General features: G+C 34.2%; 3 protein-coding genes and 2 long non-coding RNA genes across 6 annotated transcripts in view; 3 read left to right on the forward strand and 2 right to left on the reverse strand.

The window, feature by feature from the left end:
• The first annotated feature begins 1,336 nt into the window (after nt 1-1,336).
• Nucleotides 1,337-11,599, forward strand: LOC106116592 (uncharacterized). Its single transcript, XM_013310471.1, has 2 exons — nt 1,337-1,525; nt 9,949-11,599. The coding sequence occupies exons 1-2, from the start codon at nt 1,487-1,489 to the stop codon at nt 11,275-11,277; spliced, it is 1,368 nt and encodes a 455-aa protein (XP_013165925.1). The 5' UTR covers nt 1,337-1,486; the 3' UTR covers nt 11,278-11,599.
• Nucleotides 11,600-12,175: 576 nt separating this feature from the next.
• LOC106116620 (uncharacterized) lies at nt 12,176-14,383 on the reverse strand. The gene is made up of 3 exons (XM_013310505.1): nt 13,995-14,383; nt 13,174-13,377; nt 12,176-12,888 (listed from the first exon to the last, which is right to left on the reverse strand). Exons 1-3 carry the CDS (start codon nt 14,232-14,234, stop codon nt 12,589-12,591), a joined length of 744 nt encoding a protein of 247 aa, XP_013165959.1. The 5' UTR covers nt 14,235-14,383; the 3' UTR covers nt 12,176-12,588.
• A 522-nt stretch (nt 14,384-14,905) lies between these two features.
• LOC106116654 (uncharacterized) lies at nt 14,906-16,067 on the forward strand. Its single transcript, XR_001227833.1, has 2 exons — nt 14,906-15,071; nt 15,653-16,067. It is a non-coding gene; the product is annotated as an uncharacterized LOC106116654 (long non-coding RNA).
• A 737-nt stretch (nt 16,068-16,804) lies between these two features.
• On the forward strand, nt 16,805-18,291 carry LOC106116635 (uncharacterized). The gene is made up of 3 exons (XR_001227831.1): nt 16,805-16,957; nt 17,378-17,587; nt 18,102-18,291. It is a non-coding gene; the product is annotated as an uncharacterized LOC106116635 (long non-coding RNA).
• Nucleotides 18,292-18,572: 281 nt separating this feature from the next.
• mtg (mind the gap) overlaps nt 18,573-24,413 on the reverse strand; it is a 33,846-nt gene continuing 28,005 nt past the window's right edge. Inside the window, exons 2-8 of one of the 2 annotated variants that reach the window (XM_013310910.1) lie at nt 22,588-22,710; nt 21,698-21,837; nt 21,213-21,540; nt 20,588-20,921; nt 20,328-20,502; nt 19,799-20,024; nt 18,573-19,619 (exon numbers count right to left, since the gene is read on the reverse strand). In XM_013310910.1, the coding sequence (XP_013166364.1) occupies nt 18,757-19,619; nt 19,799-20,024; nt 20,328-20,502; nt 20,588-20,921; nt 21,213-21,540; nt 21,698-21,837; nt 22,588-22,710 (2,189 nt within the window). In that variant the 3' untranslated portion in view covers nt 18,573-18,756. Of the gene's footprint in view, nt 19,620-19,798; nt 20,025-20,327; nt 20,503-20,587; nt 21,541-21,697; nt 21,838-22,587; nt 22,711-24,413 lie in introns of both variants that reach the window. The other variant, XM_013310909.1, reaches the window with a different exon arrangement.

Consider the following 24,413-nt stretch of genomic DNA (forward strand, 5'->3'; position numbering starts at 1 on the left):
TTATCAGTGAATTAAATTCGATCAATATTATATTATTCTTATAGTACATACATTATTAATCCAAGTTTAAAAGAAAATATTAATAATTGTTTATACAAAATTATTTCTTATGTAAAAGTGTGTCGAAACAGTTGAATTATCAACGATGCCTATCCAAAACCGTGTTTAACTTGCCATAACTAATTACAATGTAGGTGAAATTTCACTTGTAAAGATAAACACACAACTCGACACTATTAGATGGGTTTAAATTCGTCAGGACAACTTCCAATGCAAAGATTTTAGGCTGATGATAGATGGACTGCTGGCTTCTTCCGAGAATTCAATACAAATGAGAAATTATATTTAAAACTGGCTGACAATATCACTTATTTTTATCGATTAATTTAAGAACATTTAAGAGTTCAAATTAATGTTGCAGAAATGTCAAAAAAGATAAAGAAGTATCCGATCTACATCTCACTAATATACATGTGAAAGTTTGGATGGATGTTTGTTAGAAGGTATCTCCGAAATGGTTCAACGGAACTTGATGAAATTTGGCACAGATGTAGAACATAGCCTGTAAGACCACATAGACTACTTATTAAAAAAAATTATCCAAGCGTACGGAGTAGCGGGCGACAGCTAGTATAATATAAAATATATGCAACAAATATGTTTGCATACAGTGTTCAAGATATAGCAGATGAGTCGATTGTTGCAAGCGGACTGTAAACAAAACAAAAAAAAAACTACTTGTTTGTATTTATAAATAAACAATCGGTTTAATGTGAGAGCGGTGTATGCTTCTATGAATATAGCAAATATAATTTAAGAGTTGTTTTTACCATCGCAAAATACTTGAATTTTCAGTATATACAACCCACACAAGGGACTCAATGTCCGTGCGGGTTACTTGACTTCATATATATCTTTTAATTTCTTCCCTTTTCTTTCCATCACCGTAATTTTTTTTTCTAGTCGGTTTATAGAACTGCAATAAACATTATTCTAATTCTTACTTCTTACTAATATTATAAATGCGAAAGTTTGGATGTATGGATGTTTGTAAGAAGGTATCTCCAGAACGGTTGCATAGATCTCACTGAAATTTAGCCTAGATGTAGAACATAGCCCTGAAGAACAGATAGGCTACTAATTATTTTTAATTATATGCGGGCGGGGTCGAGGGCGACAGCTAATCGATCGAAGATTTCATACTTAGATTCTGATTCAATATTATTTTTTTTTATTTATTATTTTTTGTTAAATGATCTACTTTATATACAATGCAAATGTTTAGAAAGGTGGTAATATCAACTCTTTATGTCCGGTCACAGTCTGTCGGCGGACAGTCATCTGTCGGCCCGCACGCGCACTGTGTCGCCCGCACGCGCACTGTTCGCACGCACTTTACGTCTCACTGTCCAGATGACAGGATTTTTTATAAGTGCATACAGATGTTTGTCTATTAATTTATCGACTTAAGTGTACATGTGCTACAATGCTGCTCTCCGATATATTATGTTACGCTTTTCTAACTGTGAGTATTATTTTTTATATATTTTTGTTTTAATATGGCTAACGAAATTAGCAATATAACATATAGAAATTGTTAAATACAAAAGTAATTCAATTTAGGTGAAAAGAACAATTAAATATACTAATTTAAATTAAAAAAATACGCTTTTAAAGACATTAAAAAATTAAAAATATTTACATGTACTGGCCAGTTTTTGTTTTAATAACATTATTTTTAAATATCAGGTGATAACAAAAAGAATCTCCTTTATTGTCATAGAAAATTAGTTGTAGCGAATAGAATAAAAATTTCTTGTAAAGTATGATAACAAAGAAATGAATTTCAATAAATGGTAAGGGTGCAACTTTGTGTCAGCTAATTGGTGCAGTTTTGTTCAGAGTTCAAAGTTTTATGGAGTAGTTTTCTGGTTGTAAAAATGCTTCAAATATTCCAAGCTTTATAAAATATATTATTAAAATTAACTAAATTAAATATTATCGTACGAAATATATCTTTTTATCAATTTACTTTTTTTATATTATAAGGTGGCAAACGAACGAGCGGCAACCTGAAATCGCTGAAATAGCGAAGGGACCATGCCCATAGACTCACGCAATTGCATATGCGTTGCCTACCCTCAATCGACGGAGGAGAGGATGCACAGAAAGAAAATATTTTCCCTTTCCATGCATTCTCTCATCCGGAAAGTCCACTTCAACTTCCCTCCCATCGTTTCCTTATAAGAAAAGCGGTGGGAAGAGAAAGAGGACTAAATTAGGCCTTTAATTTAACTTTAATTTATGAAACAATTATCTGTTAATTAGTTATTTTGTTTATTTTTAATAATAGAATTGCAAATGACTCTCCAGAGACGACTTAAAATCGACTGACAAATTTAATTTACTGCCCAACGTCGTCGCGATTCATCTGTTTGGATTTGAACCAAAGTGAAATTGTATTTTTTACATTTTGCCAAACTGTCTTCTGTTCTGTTTAAATAGGCTCTGAAACTACTCAATTAATTTGAAAGATTCTTTCACTGTTAGAAGGCTACATTATCCCCGAATAAGGCAATATTTATTACAAGATTTTTCTTAAACCCCGCGTGGACGTAGTCGCGGTCAACTGCTATCTATAGACGTGTGTATCTCTGAGCCGGATCAATAGTTCAGCTCACAATGATTTGAACTGTTGAGCTGCGACTCAACAATAAAATTTGTAGCTCTTGGTTCAACGCGATGTATTTTGCGACCGACCTCCAGGTCTATCTAGGAATAAATTGAAATGATCTGCGAGCCTGTTCAGAGGTGCGAAGTGTGAACTGATCTGCAGGTCATCACTTTTAATTGAGTTACCTAAGAGAGCTCTCTATCTTACTAACATTATAAATGCGAATGTTTGGATATATGGATGGATGTCTTTAAGAACAGAAGAACGGCAGCATGGACCTACCTGAAATTTGGTATAGATATAAAACCTAGTCTGGAAAAACTCTTAGGCTACTAATTAGGTTTTTAGAATCCCGCGTGAACGGAGTCGCGGGCGATAGCTAGTTGTTATATAATCATATTATAAATTGTATGAAATTAAATGTAAGCATTCGCAATGTATTTAAGAAAACAAAAAAAAACATTACCTAGTTATAGCTACCGTGGGAAGAATTTTATTTTTATATAAGAAATTATAGAAATACATAAAGCAAGCATTTATTATGACTATATAATATATGTTTATATTTTGTCTATGTGAATTATAACAAAATGTTATTAATTAATCGTTTATTTATATTAAATATTATAAAGACTGTGGGTATGTTTGTAAGAGATAAAGAAATAACTTCGTAGTCAAAATAAACACTATATATAGCAAATAACAAACTAGAGACAAATAGTTTTTTTTATATAAATAAAGTCTCAGTCTTTTTGTGTATAACTTTGTATATCTATTTCATTGTGATTTTATTGTGTTTTGAATTCATAATCTTACGTATAGCGTTTTGTGATTTTTAACGGCAAATAATTTTATTTTCCCGGACTAACAAGACAGTATTAGTTAGAATCAGTTGGCGCGAATGACGTGCTTTCGTTAAAAAGTCCAGTGTCAGAATGAATACTGATGGGACATAAACGTCGACAATTTAGTAAGGCTAGTGTTGGGTTACACTGCCAGATTTTCGGATTTTCTTCCTAACAGTATTTATGTCCATTTCATAGTAACACCCTGTAGCCAAAACGGCTGAATTTTGATTAGTGAATGTCATTCGTATCGTCACAGCCCTGGGGTATTATAAGGTTACTTTCTTTCGGGTTAACAGATTTATTAACAACTGTCAGTCGCTCGCGATTCCGTACTCGCGTAAAAAAACATTAATAGTCTATGTGTTCTTCCAGACTATGTTCTACATCTTTGCCAAATTACATCGAGATCCGTTCAGCTGTTCTGCAGATACTTTCTAACAAACATCCATATTAACATTCGCATTTAGTTTGTATCCATATACATTTATTTATCATATTTCTAATATAATACATTTCATATCCAAAAAACATAAAAATATACAAAACATATTATATTAAAAACAGAACACCACCGCATGCGGAATCCCATGACTCAAACAACCAGTGGTCAGGGCTACAGAGACAGGAACCTTCTCACGATGCGCGCGGTTTCTAGGATAACTGCCTTTTGTATCGGGCCCTTAATCCAACTGTTTAGCGAGAGCTTCTTGAGATGTTGGTCGAAGCTCTTCGCTATCAGTCCATTTACCGATACGACTATCGGAATAATGGTAGTCGATTTCATACGCCACATGGCGGTAACCTCGTGAGCCAAATCTAGGTATTTTAACACTTTTTCCTTTTCAGCTTTCACGAGATTCTCGTCATGTGGAATAGTGACATATTAATGAGATTAGTTTTATTATATATTAACTTTGAATTAACGTTTATTATGTATTTATCAATCCATTGTTATGACTATAAGCTATGAAGAACAATATTTTGATAAATAATGATTACTTTGAATTATTTATTGTTTATATATTCAAAGCATCAATAAAATATTTATATAAACAACAAACAGTGAGCCATTGTAATTGTTGCGTTTAGTTTACACTGTTAATGTTATTTTTATAATTGGAGAGAAGTAAATTTTACTGACAAGTTTGCAAAAAATTACTGTCAAATAAGGATGAATGATCCGGTGTGAAAGGAACTGCTTGTTACTATAAATATGGGAAATTAGCGGTGCACGAGACTCGGTTCGCGCGGGATTACAAAAAACTTAATTAGTAGTCTATGTGTTCTTCCAGACTATGTTCTACATCTATGCCAACAACGATGTCTATGCAGTCATTCTGGAGATACCTTCTAACAACCGTCAACCATTCAAACATTCGCATTTATAATATTAGTAAGTTATGTGTTGGAAGGTATCTTCAGAACTCCTTGACGAATCTTGGTGAATTTTGGCATATATGTAGAACATAATCTGGAAGAACACATAGGCTACTAATTAAGTTTTTATAATTACGCACGGACGGAGAAGCGGGCGAAAGCGAATTTTTTTTTATAATATTAATTTTTATGTATAGTTAAAAAAATCTACAAGATTCAACGCTATAAAACACCAAAATTGGTTTAATTTAATATAAGAATAAGAATAAATTTATTACACAAAAACATGTTAGAATAATATACAGTGAAGTATCTTGCAGACCCCGAACTAGGCTGAGCCTGTATCCCGGGGCCTAGGAGTGCACTAGCCATAAACAAAATAACAGTACGTACATATCATGTAAAACTAAGCGTGATATTATGAGATACAATTTGGAAAATAAGAAAATACATGAAGACATTAAACTAAGTAATTTTGAACTACTAATAATATCAAAGGATAGCATGTGTGTGTATGATTATGCGTGTGAGTATGTGAGAAAGTGTGTGTGTGCGTGTGTGTGTGTGTGTGTGTGTGTGTGTGTGTTTTAAGTTAGGTGCGCAGGTCATATCTATAAACATAAAAAATAACAATTAAAATATTTCAAATAACTGTTACGTTCGTTTAACAATCAAACACAACTTTCACTGTTAGTCACAGTTTTATTCTAATAATATTTTTTTTAGTATAAAATTATAATAAATTTCTACGCGCTGATTCACATCTAACACAATTTGGTAAAAAGAAAGCTTTTTAAAAAAAAAAATTAAGAAACGACGGATATTTCAAACAATTTTGCTATCGTGTTTTGGTTATTTTTTATATAGAGGATGTTTAAAATGTAACATTTTTTGTAGAATAATTTTTATTTTTAATTATTAAAATTTTTTAAAAATATAGTTTTTAAAAGTAAAATTTTTTGAAAATTATAATTTTATAGAAAAAAAATATATTAAAGAAACCAACTGTAAATCTTCTATGTTTTATTTTTAACGCTGTGTTTTAGTAAATTTGTTTCGTCAGAGTAAACCAATGGTTATGGGTACTAGAAGCCTTTTTCAACACTTTCTTTAAAATTGACGCCTATTAACTATTAAAATGATTGTCCGTAAAATTGTAATTATTCGCTTAATTTAATTGTTACGTAATTTACACAAAAACAAATACAATAGTTGTATTTGATGTCTGTTTGTTTGTATGCTCGGTAGATTATGATCTGTAGGCAACTGGAGAGAAAAACTACCGTTTTCTCACTATAGATGTCAGCACGACCAAGAGTGATATTAGTACTAAATAAAGAATAAATAGTATCCTATGTCCGTCTCCTAGCTCTAAGCTACCTCCTCACCAATTTTCAACCATATCGGTAAAGCCGTTCTTGAGTTATAAATAGTGTAACTAACACGACTTTCTTTTTTATATATATATATATATATATATATATATATATATATATATATATATATATATATATATATATATATATATAAAAAAGAAAGTCGTGTTAGTTACACTATTTATAACTCAAGAACGGCTTTATATATTTTATATATATATATATATATATATATATATATATATATATATATACTAGCGGACCCCACAGACTTTGTCCTGTCTACACGTCTTTAATTCGAAATATTCGAATTAAAGACGTGTAGACGTGTGAAAAAATGACACTGCGATGGTAGCGCCGTCTGTCGGATACAATGTAAAACATTCCAAAATCAACAACTACTAATAAATTAAAAATTAATTAAAAAAACATTGTCCAGCGGACAAAATTGTGAATCTACACCATTCCCAGATTCCCCTTGAACACACACAAAAAATTTCATCAAAATCGGTCCAGTCGTTTGAGAGAAGTTCAGTTACATACACACTCACAGAAGAATTATATATATATATATATATATATATATATATATATATATATATATATATATATATATATATATATATATAGATATATATTAAATGAAATACTGTTTGTTTTATATCGATGTTCGTCACTAACAAAACGGTATTTAGAATACATAAACAGGATGATGAATGAGAGTCTCACGAACTCAAATTTCGTAATTTCTATGTCGCACGTCAACACGCACTGTTTGATCGTGAGACTAAATTGTAAATGCCATTAACAAACCGTAGAAAACATTTTTGTCACCATTGCCAGGAGTCTGATCATCTTAACTCTTAGTAATATTATAAATGCGAAAGTTTCTATGAATGTTTAAAGAACGTGTGTCGAGAACGTCTGCATGGATTACGCTGTTTGGCATAAATGTAGAACATAGCTTAGAAAAACACATAGACTAAGATTTTTAGTCCCGCGTGGACGGAGTCGTGGACGACAGCTAGTTGTTTTACAATTAGTTATAACAGTGGTAGAGCCCGCTTTAACATGTTCGCACGAATTGGCCCGGCTCGCCCGGTGAAATACCACGACCACACAGAAGACAGGCGTGAAGTGGAAGCAATTCCAAGTACAGTCTAATGAGTGTGCGTCCCGGAGGCCTCATTTAGTCCTCTTTCCCTACCCACCCTTTTTCATATAAGGAAAGTATGGGAAATCGAAGTGGAGTTTCCGGATGAGATGATGCATGGATAGCGAAAACATTTTTTCTTCCTGTGCGTCCTCTCCTCCGTCGATTAAAGTGAGGCAACGCATATGGAATTGCGTATGTCTATGGGCAACGGTCACTTCGCTATTTCAGCGATTTTAGGTGACCGCTCGTTTGTTTGCCACCTTATGATATAAAAACAAAAAAAACTTTTATCCCATTATTTACAGTAACATTTATTACATCTTTTGTGGCAAAAATTATTAAGTCTACAGAGTATTGTGTATGCCACCAATCGATTGTGACTTTGATCATTTTATAAACGTACTAGACGATTTATAAATCACACCTTTTATGCTAATCCTTAAGTCGACTGTATTTCGTGTCACCGATCAGGTATGAAATTGGTTAGTTTACAAATGTATTAGGCAGTAGATGTATTAAGAAATCTTTGATAATTTACAGTAGGTTTGTAATTTACATAAATTTGGATTAGAAAAGTTTTATCTACGTAACTAAAAATCGTATAACACCATGGTGGTCTATTAAAAAACAAAAAAATCTCTCTCACGTCGACCTTAATAGATATTTTGTAACTTTCACCATAAACACAGCTACTTACCTTTCCCTAGCTATTAAAACGGTTTTTTTTGTTAAACAACTGGTTACCGGTTATTATAAACAACGTGTTGTCCAGTTCACATAGTTACGTTTAGATTTTCATTGTAACGGTGACTTACGGATGCAATTTAGTTTGCCTATGATTACATAGGCAAACTAAATATAAATACAGATTAAAAAAATAATCCAAATAAATTGAATGAGTTCCAGCAATCAGCCTTATAGAAAACACGCGTTGATTAAAAGAAATCTTTCTTTTGGTATATTTTATGTTTAACCAAATAGACAAACTCGAGAGTCAAAGTTAAATAAAAAATTCGCAATCAATAAAATTTTGAAACAGAATAATTATAGAAGTACAGTTTAGTCTTAATGTAACAGCATAGGAAACCTATATTTATGAATAACGAAATTATTATAGTACGCATACAAAGTTGCGGGAAATCAAATGAATGGGAATTTAACCATGTACTTACCTTTGCAATTAAATACTCAAACCATTAACTCAGTCTATATTACAAAGTAGCCGTTAGAAATCATTGTAACAAGATATTTACAATAATTTGATACGGGTAGAAGTGTGAAAGTCGTCAAATGAAATTGTATACTCTACCACTGTTCTCTCTCTCTCTCTCTCTCTCTCTCAAGATGCCTCTCCATTTAATGGAGGTTGGCCGTCAGCTCAGCCAACTTTCCTGGTCTTGTGCCAAGCGAAATACCAATGTTACTTTTGTATTAAATGTCCAAAAATATATCACTTAGCACGTTGAGACGCCACGCGTATTTCTAAGACAATCCCGTTCAGGCCACGAGCGCCGCTTATACGCACTGGTATAAAAGGGCCGGTGTTTCCGATCGCTGTACAAAATAGTTTACATTTTTAACGTTATACCTATAGGCTTTGTTAAATATAATATGTAATAGTGTAAAATTTTATAGTTCTCATGTTACACGCTGTCAGCCACCGATGGTTGACGCGACCTAAACGAAAAGACTAGTGTCAGCCACCGATGGCTGACGTGGCGCTCAACATGTTAATATTCTTCATAACAAACTCATATTTAATTGCTTCTGGTTCATAAATCAAAAAAGTATTGTACGTAAAATAAGGCTCTTTTAAAAAAAAAACAATTGTGATCCCAATTAATCAAACTGCTTTGACTCTACAGATGTCTGAATCTGTAAGTAGGTAGGCTATTGATAAGAATTTATTTGAAACCGTTGGAATGATTAAAAGGCGATATTAGTAGTTTCAGACTCGCAATTAATATTACTTATTAAAATATCACAACCTACTTGTTTGTTTATAAGTTAAAATTAACTTGAATTGTCAGCATCATGGGTTAACCAACTTGTTAAGTATTCCGTAAAGTTATCCCATTATCATAACCAATGGTGAAAGTTCGCGGTGAATTAATGCAAATTATATGTAAACGTTCAAAATCAGTTAAGTGAAATTAAGTTTAACTTTGAAATTGAAATCCAATTCGCATAAATACTAAACTCTCTCGACCTTTTATTATGCATATATGCCTATCTAAACATTATGACGCAGGTGTGACGCAGGCAATGTGGTTTGCGCCGTTTGAACTTTTCAAGGCAAAATAACAGAAGAACTTTAATTTTGTTTTTTCTTTAAAATTCACACTAAAAATTATGAAAAAGAAAAGACACATGCATGTAAAACAAAATTTTAAGTAGAATGTTCATTTCACGCCTATTTTCAATGGGACTTTGTAATATTCTATCTAAAACCATTATGAACGTTTTGTTTTCGCGTATTTTAACTTACATATTAATATAATAATATTTCTTTTCCAGGTCACAATAACCATCAGCTGCACTCAGGCAGACTACAAAAGTCAAGAATATGAACTAAGCGATGACAAAGAACGAAAACAAATAGTAAAACGGGACGCGCCTCTCGTCATCGACCACTTTCCCTATCGACCTATTCTTAAACATAGACCCAAATTTATTTATAAAAGAGTATCAAACCCCAAATATAGGAGTCCAAAACCTGCATACGGAGTTACTAGAACAAAACAACGATCTGCTAAACCGAGCAGAAAAGTTATGAGGAAATACAGGAAGAGTGTTAATCCTAAATACAGCCCGCCGAGCCATTACAAGCGCCCGCCAAAAATTCGTTACGCAAACCCGAGGACCCAAGACTTCAAACCTTTATATGGTCTATTGAAAAGAAGTCCTGATTTTTCATTCACTCCTAAACCCGCAGGATTCGGAGAGCCACCAAACGATTACTACGTTGAGAAGAAAAGTAAAATGAATTATGGAGAACCGCCAGATGTCTATAGAAGTCAAATAAAAGTAGTGCCAGATGTTCCGAAATTCGCTCGGCAAAAGTTTTTAGACTCAATCGATACCGAGGAACATGATTATTTAGAGCAGAAGGCAAAAAAGAAGGAACCCATTTACTTCAATGATTTTGACGGTAATTACGCGTCATCCGAAAATCATCAATTGACTCAAATACGTGGCCCTGAATATGAGATTAACAAAAACATGAAAAGAAATTATGGTGATCGACCAGACATTCATACGAGTCAGGTAAAAACAGTGGCAAAGATTCCAAGCCCGCCCCGACAAAAGTTATCCGATCCAATCGATTTGGATGAGCCGGATTATTTAGACCACAAATCAAAAATTATAGATACCATATACTTGAATGATTTCGATGAAAATTTCGGAACTCCTGAGAAAAGTCGTCCAAAGGTAAGGAGTCCTGATTACCAAGTACCCCTAGGTATAGATGACGATGAGAATATATTTTCTGATGTGTACAATTCAGAGAAAACGTTAAAGATGGATATGTTTAATAAAAGGAAGAAACAGAAGAGAGCTGAAAGGTTTAAGGGAAGGAGTAAGCCTGTTAAATCATCATTGATAAGAGACGAGGCAGAGGATGACGTAATAGTTGGTGGGAGGTACGCGGAGCCCCCGGGTAGACATTACGCTAATTACAATTCCCGAGGGATGATGGCTGATGATGAAAACTTTGCTCCACCCGGTGCGGTGGACCCAGATGTTGCATCATCAGCGACGATGTCACCTTACATTAATTATAAACATAGCAACTTAGCATTTAGTCCACAAAATCTTAATGATGCATTTAGTATAGTTGAGTAGTTAATAAGTGTAAGCCAACGTGAATGTTAAAATTGGACAATTAATAAATTTAAATTTAGAGTAGATATTAAAAATATTTAAGGACTATTTAATAAGATATTTTAAAATATGCCAAGTATTACAAAGAAGCTCAGGAAAGGAGTGGAATAATTCGCATTTATTTACTTTAATTTTAGGTACTCGATCATTTTAGTTTTTTAATGGGGAATATGCGGTGAAAAAATCTGATATTATGACAACGTTTTTGCATAATCTTTATCTTATTACAATATAACATTTCTATATCTTGAATAAATACTCGTAAATTTCTTGCATCAAGACAAATAAACACTAAGTTACAGTAATTATTATTTTTAATGCCGATAAAATTTGTCAAAAATAAAAAAACTCTACAACTTCAGAAAGCATTGCTCAAAAAATATTAAGACTGGTTTAAAAGAAATTAGAGAGTGATTGCAACACAATGAATAAAAAGCAAAAAGTTACTCATCGTAACTAAACCATGGATTGTCCAAAAAAATATATCTTTTGTAAAAATTTATATATTTCTTACTTCATTAAACATCATCTCTATATTATGACTACCAAATGTTACGTGCAATATGTCTGAAATTACAACTTGTATAAATAACGTATATTATTCCGATATATAATTAAATATTTGTAAAAGTTAAGCTTTCGTTTTATTATAACGAGAATCAGGGTGAATAGGGCGTGTATACTTACTTACTCCGCTGGCGCATCGACCCAAAGTGGGTCTTGGCCTCCGACACAAGACACATAGGGCGTGTATGCCATAAGTAATAGGAAAAGGAAGAAATATTAGTTGGGAATAATTTGAGACAAACTATTTCACGAATTGTAAAATATAATTTAATAATAAAGGTTATCCAAAACTTCCACTGCTTATACTTTCCGACTCTATCTTCATCTCTAATCAAAGGAACTGCATTAATATCAGCTTTACATTTTTGACGATTCAAATCAAAATTAAATAAATAAAACTTCAAATTTACAATAACATCTAGAACTATAATATCAGAAGCTTAAACAAATTTTATCAAAAGCTTACAAGAACTTCACGTCTTAACATACAACACTAGAAAACTATAGTAAATCAAGTTATTACAAAAAGCCATTCGATGTACCTTGTTCACTCTACCCCAATATATTACATAATTTCGGTTAGACTTTTCAACAGATTGAATCACTGGATTAAAAGACGTTTGTTTACAAACAAACGATAGCAAAACACAAAGTTCCCAATACATACCAAAATACCTCATTCCAATTGTAAATATCATGATTTTATCATCGGCCGCGTTTATTTTTCCTTTGTAATCTCGTACGCTGACTAATAGAGCGTTTCTTCTTTCTCGCATTGCCGCAGGCGGCTCGAGCCGCTTCGCAGGCGCAGTGCGCAGCCTGCTTGGTGGCCGAGCATTCGGCGCAGGCGCACTGCAGCTTGTGCTGTAGATGTGCCAGCCGCGCCCTCGCCTCAGACAGATTATGACATTTCTCCTGCAGCCCGAACTTGGTCTTCTCCAGGACGTTGTGGGCGGACTTTTCCAGTTGAGCAGCGAGCTGCGTCGCCTGGCACATCAGCTTGTGCTGTCATGATAAAACATTGAAGAAAATGTAGATCTAGATATACTCTGTATGTTAATCTTAATTGCTATCTAGCTATCAACCATTTTTAGTAAAGATCGACAAAGAATTCCAATTTATATATAAATACATGCTGAGGGTATTGATACGTTCAGATCCTGCAATTTCAGGTATCAAAAATGACCCATTTTTTTTACAGAATAAATCTGAAATGTGTGCGAGATAACGACTGGAGTTTGAAGAGTGCAATAATTTTGTATCTCTCTCTGACGTCTTACAATCTCTTACTTGAGCCGTAGCTTGTTGCGCGGCTTGCACGGCCGCATTGACGGTGCCTTGCTGCTGGTGCACGGCGGCAGTGTTCTCCGCCACCACGGCCTCTGCCTCCTTCACCTCCTGCTGCAGCTGCTCCACCACCGCCTGCTTCCCGGCGAGCGCTGCTTCGGCCGCTTTAGCAGCTTGCAGCGCTTTCTCCGCCAATTGCGTTTTGACCTGGATTGAAAATTAAATTCCGTCATTTCAATTTTCGTTGGCAATTCCCACTTTCATGTTTCCTCTAAAAAAAACGTTAACAAGGCTTCTGCAATGTTAGGTTACTCGCTTGTTTATCTGCTGAATTCAAACTGCAAGCAAAGGTTAGGTTCGGTTAGATTATATTGAATGGTTTAAAGCAACGTTTAGAATTTCATTATTGATGTCATCGTCCTATTCTGTCAGTCATATCATCCCCATCTGACACTATGAGTAAATAAGAGGGCACACGTATTCCTAACTATCCCTTATTAAAATTGGGTTCTTTAAGAAAAACCGTTTGAACTCGCTGTCAAATTAAATCAATGGATGCAAACCGCATCGCATCTAAACTCAGCTGTCTAATTGGCACTGACTTTAAGTTGTCACTTTACATTCATAATTCTTGGCAAAGTGCTTTTCGAGAAACGAAACCTTAAATCGAAACTATAATCTACGAATCAAGGATAAAGTTAAATATAAATGTTAAGTTCACTAGTAGAAGCTTCAATTTGTATTTTCAAATTGCAAATAAATCTCGCTTTGTATTATGTCTACTTGTTAATTGATTCTTAATTTAGAATATTCTGAGTACTTACCATGTGAGCGGCCTGAGCACCGGCGGCATTTTGCGCCGCCTGTGCCGCCTTAGCTTCGGCAGCCGCTTTCTGTGCTATACTAGTTGCACATTTCCCTTTGCAATCCCTGGGCGTTTCCCGCACTTTGTTCTTTCTTTCTTCGTGTGGTTGTTTTATTAAATTTTCGTTCTGTGCCGCTCTCCTCTCCGGGAAACCCCAGACTGACACTAACGTCAGGAGGAATATCACTAAAAGTCTCATTTAAATGATTTACAATCCTAGTACACTTATACGGCAACGATAAATTGCCCCTAATTTACTATTTTTCTACATAGGTATTTAATGGTTTTTTTTTGTATCTGAAGAGAAAATATAATTCGTTTTATTTAGCAAAATAAACAAATTACTATCTAATGATTTGACAGCTTGAAATTGACTTATTTATATTCTTAATTGAAATAAAATATATCTATCAGATTTCAAAGAGTTTTCATTACAATATTGAAAGATAAATAACAAAAGTTGCAAATGCTTTATGGTGCTTTGTTGTTATTGCGATATTCAATAAATTATTCAATTATGAAGAAAAAATAAGCCTCGCTGGTGATAACACACGATTAGATAAACAATTTCGAATCAAAAATGACAATCTCATATAAACTAAGGTGACGCAGGGACCCGATGTGGGCTTTGATCTCCAACAATTAAAAAAAACCTATAATAAATATAATTTATAAGATAAACCAGTTACGTTAGTACGACAAAGTAAATGTCAATGATATAATGTAGTAGAATTAAGTGAATTCAACTCCTACCAAAAAGTTAAAGGCAAACAGTTGGTAATCAAAACTTTTGCAATAATATTCTGTCAGTTTAAACAACAAACCTTTTTGCTTCTTTATATAATTCTGTACACACAGAAAAAAGAAATTCATTCAAATTAGACACCCCAAGAACTGTCATAATGGATTGTCTGTAAAGAGAAATTGTAAAATCGTTAAATTTTTGGTTTTCATCAAATTATGTGTCCTGTGTTATAATACTGCATTGTTTCGACTTCCTTATGTATTATTGGATGATCTACATCTAGGTGTTAAGGTCAGTATAATAGAATTTATATATTCCTACTAGCTGTCGCCCGCGTCTTCGTTTTCGAAGAATTAAAAAACACATAATTACTAGCCTATGTGTTCTTCCAAACTTTATTCTATCTGTATGCCAAATTTCATGGAGATACGTTCAGCCGTTTTATAGATACATACAAACAAACATCCATCCATCTAGACATTTGCATTTATATTAGTAAGATTGTGTTTAGTGAATAATTCCAGTCAATATTATCGAATTCATAGTCAAATTACCTGTTACTTAGGATGTTTTCGTTCAAGTAAAAGATAATAATTGCACTCATAAGGACAATGTTTATAATTTCATTGACGTAATGTTACTTTAGATTTCAGATTTAAATTAATTTCGAAATGCTTTATATGCAAAAAGGCATGCAAGTATGCAACGCAATATGTGATATTTTATAAATAATAAAGTAAAATAAAATAGACTTAATAAATAAATGATTTGCGTTGATAAACCAACCAAATTTAAATCCTAATAGATAATATTTATATTGGATTTGCAAATTCTTTTCTATTATTTATAAATATGTGAAAATTTCTTTTCAGAAATCATCATTTGAAAGGAAGTGATTTAAAATCAATCAAGGTGGCTTGACGCGGTCTCGGGCGTTGTCGAAACATGATTTGCATTTCCTTGTACGCCCTGATCGCCTCAGCCACGATCCTCGCGTGCGTGCCCGTCTGCTACCGACAGTTGGAGATGAACAAGTTCATCAAGTGCTTGAAGAAGTAGATGTTCCCCGTCATGATAATTTGTGTCTCCTGTATGACCGCCATGATCGCCGTCGGCTGTATATCCTGCGTCCCTATTATCTTGGACACCTATTGGCCCGGGAAAAAGTGCAAGAAGGCGGAATCCTGTAGAAATCCTTCATGTCCAAAAAAATCTAGGTCTAATTGATGTACTGTATATATTTGTCTTGAGTGAAAATTAAATTTTTTGGAAGTTTTTTGTCATATATATGATAGTGTTGGTTCTTTCTTTGTTTATCTCGTTTGTAACGTTTATAAATGCAAGCACTAGTAATCAAATACCAGGACGCATCTTGATAGCAGGGCAAAAGACAGCTTCCAGTTAGTCACTATCGCCCATTAAACATGTCTACTTACTGCCATCAGGTATGGGTGAAATATTAAAGGAACTTAAAAGCTTTATAAGGAGTTGTTCCAAACTAATTATCAGAAATCTTCTCGGAGTACCAAAGGCACAAAATACATGCTGGTGTCCTGCTGCCAGTGAATTATACCGATGACATTTTAAACTTTTTATTTTTGAATCAAATTTACACATCTAAGCTACTCAGAATGTTAAAAGATTAGCATTTTACCTATTTCTTAAACCCTACATCATCAATTGACAAATTTGTGTAATTAATAAACCACTGGACCGATTTAAATGGGGGTTTAACATTAGGCCTCTTTTTATTCTCCGCTGACCACATGGTTAGCAACAAATAATTCATCAGGATCACAGCGCCTGTTTTTTTTTAATCGTTACATTAAACACTTTAAACCCAAAATTTTACGCATTTAAAAATTTGCTAGGCGTTGTAGAGCCAAGCTATCCAAAGTTGGTGTAGTTTGTGATGATGGGACCAAAAAACAAACGAATTGAGAACCTCTTTGAAGTCGATTGAAAAGTAATTTAAATTTTGAAAGCCTTATAATACGGAAAAATAATTATTCTGTCAGCTGTCATCGGCTAGGAAAATTTATCAAGCATCATGAGAGCGAAATTATTGTACAATGTTGTTAAGGTAGTCTTGATAACGTCAGGGCTACTTCGAGTTTGATAGCCTGGTCGGAGAAGACGGGGCGCCTTGGTGTGCGGTGAATAAAACAAAATTAAATGTAAATACAAACTCATGTTACTTGTTGTTTAGACATTACTCTAATGATAGTATCGAAACAATAATTTGCGTAGAAACAACGAAAATAAAACAAGTTTTGTTTGTTCAAATGATTTTCTATATAGAATACGTTTTAATTATTGTTTCAGATTTCTGTCATCGCACAAGAGAATCAAAACTAAAGCGATTATTATAACAAATATATTTCTGTACACTTGTAGTATTGAAATGGCATTCTCTTCTTTTTTAACAGCAATTTTTCTTTTATTCGTTCTCCCCGCAGTAGTTGAAAAAGCTTATAAAGTTGTTAATACATAACTTATATTGTTCAATTAATTATTTCTAAACCTAGTAAGTATTTATTCAATGATATTCAATTAAGGATTTTGTGTCATTAAGTGACTTGTATCCATTGTTACAGACCGTACGGGAGAAGGCCCCGTGTCCAATGTTCGTATGATTTGCATATCGTTATTGAGTATTATAACTGCTACTACCATACTATTCTGCGTACCACTTTGTACTCGTGGGATACTGGAAACTCGTTGCTGTTGCCCCAACCATCCCACTTGCCCAGACTGCGGACTGAACTACTGACCTACATTGGACATAAGTGACCCGACAATATTTGGTATTGATATTTTCTTGAAAGCAATATCAAAATTAGTTTGATTTCTATAAAATGACTTGTGTGACAATCTACACTGTGATTGTGGCTTTAGGGCTTGTTTTATGTTGTCCCTTAATTTGTGGTAAATTTACTAAATCTTGTAGTCATTCGTGCAAACGTTAGTTATTGTCAATTTATTGTTACAATGTAAAGCTTGGAAGAAAATTTATAATTTATTAAAATTATTCGATTAGATAGCAATGCCAAAGTAATTTGTAAAATCGTTCTAGTCTTCAGATTTACGGCTACAAATATAACTCAAAATAGTATTAAACACTTATACTAAATCTTACTCTGGACCTGATGTATTTGTTAAGTCCTTGTCTGCAGTATAAACGTAACGTCTAAATGTGAAGTCTTAGCAAACATTTTGGAAATTCATTTGTTTAGTGCTTTCTGCAATATCAGCTTCTGCTATAATGGTATGTTAGTAATATTTTCCAGAATCATTTGAAGAATTTTGCACCATTTTCAGATAGTTCCCGCGTCGATAGTTTTGTGAAGGAAGTGCGTGTAGCTAAAACTAGAATCATGATTTGTATGAGTGTGCTGACGGCGGTCACGGCGGCCGGCCTCATCGTCCTCGGTCCATTGATTTGTGAAAAATTCTTCAAATGTATCTGTACCAAGTCGTCGAGACGATGATTCATTAAATTATTGCATCAATCAAATGTGTTTTAATGATTCCTGGACCTCATCAAGGCGATTTCTAAACCAACATTGTTTAATACTTACTAGTGCAGCTTTTTATTGAGGAGCAATAGCACATTTTAAAACTGATAAGTTCTAAAATCACCATTTTACCAGTTTTAAGGAATCAAATGATATAAGCATGAAATACCTATTCTTTGGGATCTTGATATGAAGCTGACCTTGAAGTCAAGTTAATTGAATGTCAGGTAAATGAAACATATAAATTAGGAAACAAGTTTTATTCTAAACAACTAAAACATACACCGTAATATCACTTGACTGAACCTCGACTTCTCAACTAGACTAAAATGTAATTGAGCAAATACGCAATCAACAACAGTACATTGGCCTAGGCTTACATATCTGATGAGTAATAAATAAATTAACAAGAGGTTTATATGACACTTAAATATAATTATTGACTACACGAATAATTACTACGTTTCTGGTCGGTCCGGACTTGGAAATACGCCCGTTTTCTCAGGAACGACTATCGTTGTGTGCTTTCGTAGTCTTTGTGTGCTGCTTCCAAGAACAGCTTCATCTAGTTTAGCTATAGCGCCCGTTGGAGTTGGATTTTGGCCGACAAGTTGTGCGGTCGTTGTTGGCCTTACGATTTGGATTTTTTTGTCATTGACTATTTCAAACTCTTGCTCATCTTTGTAGCTTTCAGCACTCGATCTATAAAATCTTTTAATGGGAGAGTTAGTTTCTGAATCGTTTACAATTGTTTGGTCTATTTGATCAGTCAGTTTCTCCTGTTTGACTTGTGAACTTAAATTTTCTATAGGTTGAATCTCTTGTTTCATAATTTCTATCAATGATGACGTAAATGTTGTCAATTCTAAAGGTTTAAAAGTCGTGGTTGAGGTCGTTTCTTGTGTGCTTGGTGAGTACCTTAAAGTCATTCGTCTTCTATATTTTTTTTCTGTGCTTTCAGCGGAATTCTTCGGACTATTTTCAGTTAACGCAAAGCCAGATGGTTTAGTAAAGTTCATATTCGCATTGACTGTTATTAGTTTGAAATCGTCATCCTTTGTTTCTTGACTGTTCGTCACATTTCGTCTTGCATTTCTTCTTGCAGTAGAATTAGTGAATTCTCGTGTACCTCTGTACACAGGTGCGATTGTTTCCGAGTATTGTGTTCTATGATTATTTCTTTCGTCTATGATAATAGGCTGTGGCGTCACTATTTGTATACTTTCAGCTACATTACTCTGTGCCGTATTAGTGTCTTGATTTTCTAATATTGTAATAGCTTCTTTAATGCCATCCACATCTTCAGGATTCATTGAGTTGCCTGAAATATAAAAAAGTTTAGTTATTTAAACGTTATTAGCTTGGTTGTGCGGTAGAACAACGTCAATAAAATCGATTTAAAAATGTATTCTACCAAAGGTAACTTAAAGCTATCAGGTATTTGACAGACAACAACACAATAAATGGAAATTTATCACTCATAGTTCAAATTGATCTTACCATCTTGCATCTCTTTCTTGTATGATGAGAAGAATGTAAGCGCCTTCATGAGTTGGTAGCTCTTGGACACAGGAATATTGGTGTCGTAGAGACGTACGGTATTTTTGCAATCAACGTAGAACCACCAGTTGCACTTGAGGATCGTCTGGTCAAAGAGCGTTGACTCCGGGCAGAGGAAAGATTTCATTACAAGTCCGTCGTCGGTTAGTGCGCACACATGGAACACCTGGAAACAGTTTAATTGATTCAGACTGTATACAATTTAAACAGTTATACTAACACAATCTACTGAGGATAAAGATAAGTCAATAAACTGGGTACAAATTAATGTGAGGAAATATTTTGGTTTGAATAAAATAGTTTACATAGAGGCTTATTGATTCAATTTCAGTTTAGTTGGACTTAAAGAGTTTTTACGTTTCATTATTGTCTATTATAATTTTTGTCTTTGGTATTAGATAAAAATTATAATTATTCATTTGAATATTATAAAGATTAATAATTCATACATCTTAGGATTTAAACTTACCATACAACCAAGACTCTCGTCCCCGTACAGACCGGGGAAATATTTTTGGTCTCCGCAATGGAAGTTGGTGTCTGGCAGATCCACCTTAGATTGGAAGTGGTCATCAAAATTCTTCTCGTAGCCGACCGGGTAGTATTCCCGCGGGGCATTCATTACCTTCCCCGTTGTTGGGTTTCTGTTAGAAAATTAAATTGAATTTGATTATGGGAGAATTAAACTTATTTTGGAGATATTGAATTTAATCGAACAAAACTAGATACCTCTTTGGTTTCTGCTGTACGGATGCTACGACAATTTCCGGCTCCGGTTGTGTTTGAAACACTGGTAGTTCTTCTGTCGTGGTGGTTAATGTAGATGGCGTCGTGGGGATTGGTATGTTGGCGTACTTGTTCAACAATTGCTGCTGCCTCAATGCGATCGCAGCTTCCACCGCTTCCATTGAAATATTACCCGCTTTCGCTATCTCAGCTATCTTCTCATTTATGTCTTCTTTACTGAACTTCAGCGCTGTATCATCTCCGTAGCCTGATATTGTGTTGTAGTCGTCCACTTTTTTCGTATTTGGATATTGACTCGCTTCTTGGGTTTGGGGGTCTACAAAGTTAGAAAAAGGATTGATGGTTTTGCGGAAAGAATTCGAGTTAGTGTCAGATGGAAATTGTGAATTATGAAAGCCTGGTGCGGGTACTACTGATATAGCTTGTGTTGGTGGGGCCGCTACTGGCATTGGAACGAATGGGTTGACTGGAGTGGGTACGGTGTAGATACGTGTGTTAATGATTGGAGTTGGAGTGATGCTTGATGGGAATGTCTGTCCGTATTGTATTGCTGTCATATGTGACACCATTTTTGATATGTTGTCTTGTGATGAATGTATATTCTCACTTGGATAGGCGAGTCCTGGTCCTTTTGACTGCGGAGCTGCAAGCGGCGAATATGCTTGAGTTGATGCTATTGGCAGAACCTTTAGCGTATCTTCTTTAGGTGGTAATGGTCTGAAAGGCGGTACACCCATGGGCATAGGTTTAGCCAGAGTAATTGCGGGCTTAGCCATGGTCATCGTGCTGGGTGAGGCTATGGTTGGCACTACAATGGGCTGCATTGTGCTGGAAACGCGGCGGTGCAGACTAGACAACTTGTCCATTGCGGCTTGGTTCGGACGGGCAGCAAAGGACACTGGTCTCATCATGATTCTATTTTGTTTGCCACGTTTCTGAAATTTAAGACCCGTAATTAGAGATTGTGTAAATTGAGTATAGGACGTTGGGTTATTATATTCAATAAACAGTTGTATATCAAACAAGTCTATATACAACGTTCATTAAAATTTTATATTGTGAAGAACGTAAAATATTATAAAAAGTTCTTACCTCTTGCTTAGCAGGCGTCCTATTTGAGGAATCAACAATAACATTGGGCGCGCCATTCTTGAAGCTAACGGATCTTCTTCTGCTCGGATCTAAGTTTGTTAACGACTGCTCAAAGCCGAGTTCATCTCCTAGACTGAACCCTGGAAATAAAAAAAAAAACATATTTTATTTCATTTTCGAGAGAAGAGTGTCAAGGTCGGGTCCAAAAGGAGGGCCGTGGTCTCTGCCTTTTCTTTTGGGTTACGAGCATGACTTATGTTTTTGTTCTTTCCATTCGATATTTCGATGATTCGATTAAGTGTCAATTAACCGTTAGGGATGAGGATTTAAGTAAACGTTGTTCGTCGACTAATCTAATAAAAAAAGTAGGAAGAACATTTCCCGGAATACTTTCAAACGACCTATAATGTATTGTGTTCCGCTTCGAAAATAAGCTATTATTTCAACTGGTAACGAGTATGGCGGAAACAGCAAAGCATATTTATTATTTTTAAATTATTAATGTAATGCACTAACAAGGGGATTGAGCCATAATATAGGAAGCTGGTCAATAACCAGTCGAGGTCAGATCCACTACGTCAATGCTTAATTACGAATGTTGCACTTGATCAAGGTCACGTGATAGGAATTGAACACGTGATAAACATATTCTGACCATAAAGTTCCCCTATATTAAATTAATACGACATCATTAATTTCTTTCAGCATAAATATAACGGACAATAATTATTCTTCTATCTATATAAATAACGATTCGAATTAAAGATGATATAATTTAGAATTTCTTAAACCTAACTGAGCTGCGTATGGTTTACGAACACATGATCAGATATCCGTAATATCAACTATTAGGATTACTAAAACATTACTTAACAATCATTTTAACTCACCAAGACTAGCATGCGCTTTAATACCTCCCAGGTTCCGTACCCTGAAGAGTCCTGACTTCTTGAAGGCACAGTTGATCTTGAAACCAAAGTCAGACTCCAAAACGCAAAGTGGCTGTGTTATATCTGTAAACAAAAAAAAACATATTACTTCTTATTTATAATAACTATTGTTATAAACGTGAAAGTTTAGATGGATCAATGTTTGTTAGAAGGTATCTGCGGAACGGCTCAACAGATCTTAGTGAAATTTGGCATGCAGGAACTCATAGGCTACTTATTAAGTTTTTTTTTAATTCCGCGCTGATGTAGCCGCGGTCGACAGCTATTTATTTCATAAAACAACATATCAAATAACGAGTAATAGCTGTCTGAGTTATTTATTCAAGACTAGCTGTAGCACGCGACTTCGTCCGCGAGTTATTAAAAAAAACTAAATAGCCTATGTGTTCTTCCAGACTATGTTCTACATCTTTGTTAAATATAAATCTATGTGAAATAGAAAAAGGCTGTTTTTAAGGTTTCCCGGCAATTATTCCAATTTTTATCACCTTTTAAATATTCCTTAGACCTCCACGAACATTTCAAGACCAAGATAAGATAAATCCTTTAAGCCGTTCTCGAGTTTTAGCGAGACTAACGAACAGTAATTGATTTTAAATTGAAAAACATTCCATAGTTTGTATTTATAAAATATTTATAAACGAAAACTAGTTTTTATTAGCAATGTTGATTAGAGGAAATGGAACTTTCGCGATGCCTAATTAATTCTTATCCGCAAATCATTATTGCTCCATCGCGTCCAGGATATGAACGGCCTTGATTTCTCCCCGTCCTACGCCGCCCGTCTTGTTAAATTACTAAATAACATAACCTTTAAATAGCGTAGTAAGTTTGATTATATTTTTAGGTTTTCAACGCATTTGTGACCGATATATAATAATTAAAAATTCATCAAATAATCTATACTTAATATAAACACTAATTCCTCGACTACTAGTATGGAAACTAAAAAAAAAATTAGGAAAATCGGAGCATTAGGGGCGAAGTTATCGACGAACAAAAATAAAAAAATATACAGACGAATTGAAGACCTCCTTTTTGAAGTCGGTTAAAAATCGGATTTCAAAAAAATATTTTTCCAAGGATATACAGAGTTAAACTAATCGTGTGTTTCTAAGACCAAAATTCCCGTTTAAAACATATTATCATCTCTGTTTTATCAATGATAATGACAGGGATGACGATATATTTTAAACAGAGATTATGATCTCGGAAACCAACGATAAATACGCTCACTTCGTATTAGACCTGTTATTTTATTACATCAACAAATATTACCACTTATTTTAAACGTTTAAGGAAAAACATTAATTAACACGTCTATTCAGTGTTGGTATTACTACGTCCACTTTCACTGGTCACTGACCCATGCTACTGGCCTGGACTTGCCACATGAGTCATACAGGGTAACCGGATGTTGGAGAAAGGAATAGTAGAGATAGCAAAGAAATCTATTAATGTAATTATAAATCTTACTAATATTATATGTTAAGGGTGATGTGGATGGATGTTTGTTTGAAGGTATCTTCGGAACGGCGCAACGAATCTTTATGAAATTTGACACAGATGTAGAACAGAGTCTTACGTACTACTAAGTTTTTTGTAGTTCCACACGGACTGAGTCGCGGGCGACCGCTAGTAAAATATAAATATAAAATCTGAACAAAGATTTCTTATAATTTTTCTTCAGTTAAAATCTAGTTTTCGATAATTTATCTTAATAAATTTGATGTTATGCATTTCAATTAGCCGCGGCCTTAGCGGAG

This window comes from Papilio xuthus, unplaced genomic scaffold (genome assembly GCF_000836235.2).
Source record: "Papilio xuthus unplaced genomic scaffold, Pxut_1.1 DF827714.1, whole genome shotgun sequence".
In the NCBI taxonomy this organism is placed as follows: Eukaryota; Metazoa; Arthropoda; class Insecta; order Lepidoptera; family Papilionidae; genus Papilio; species Papilio xuthus.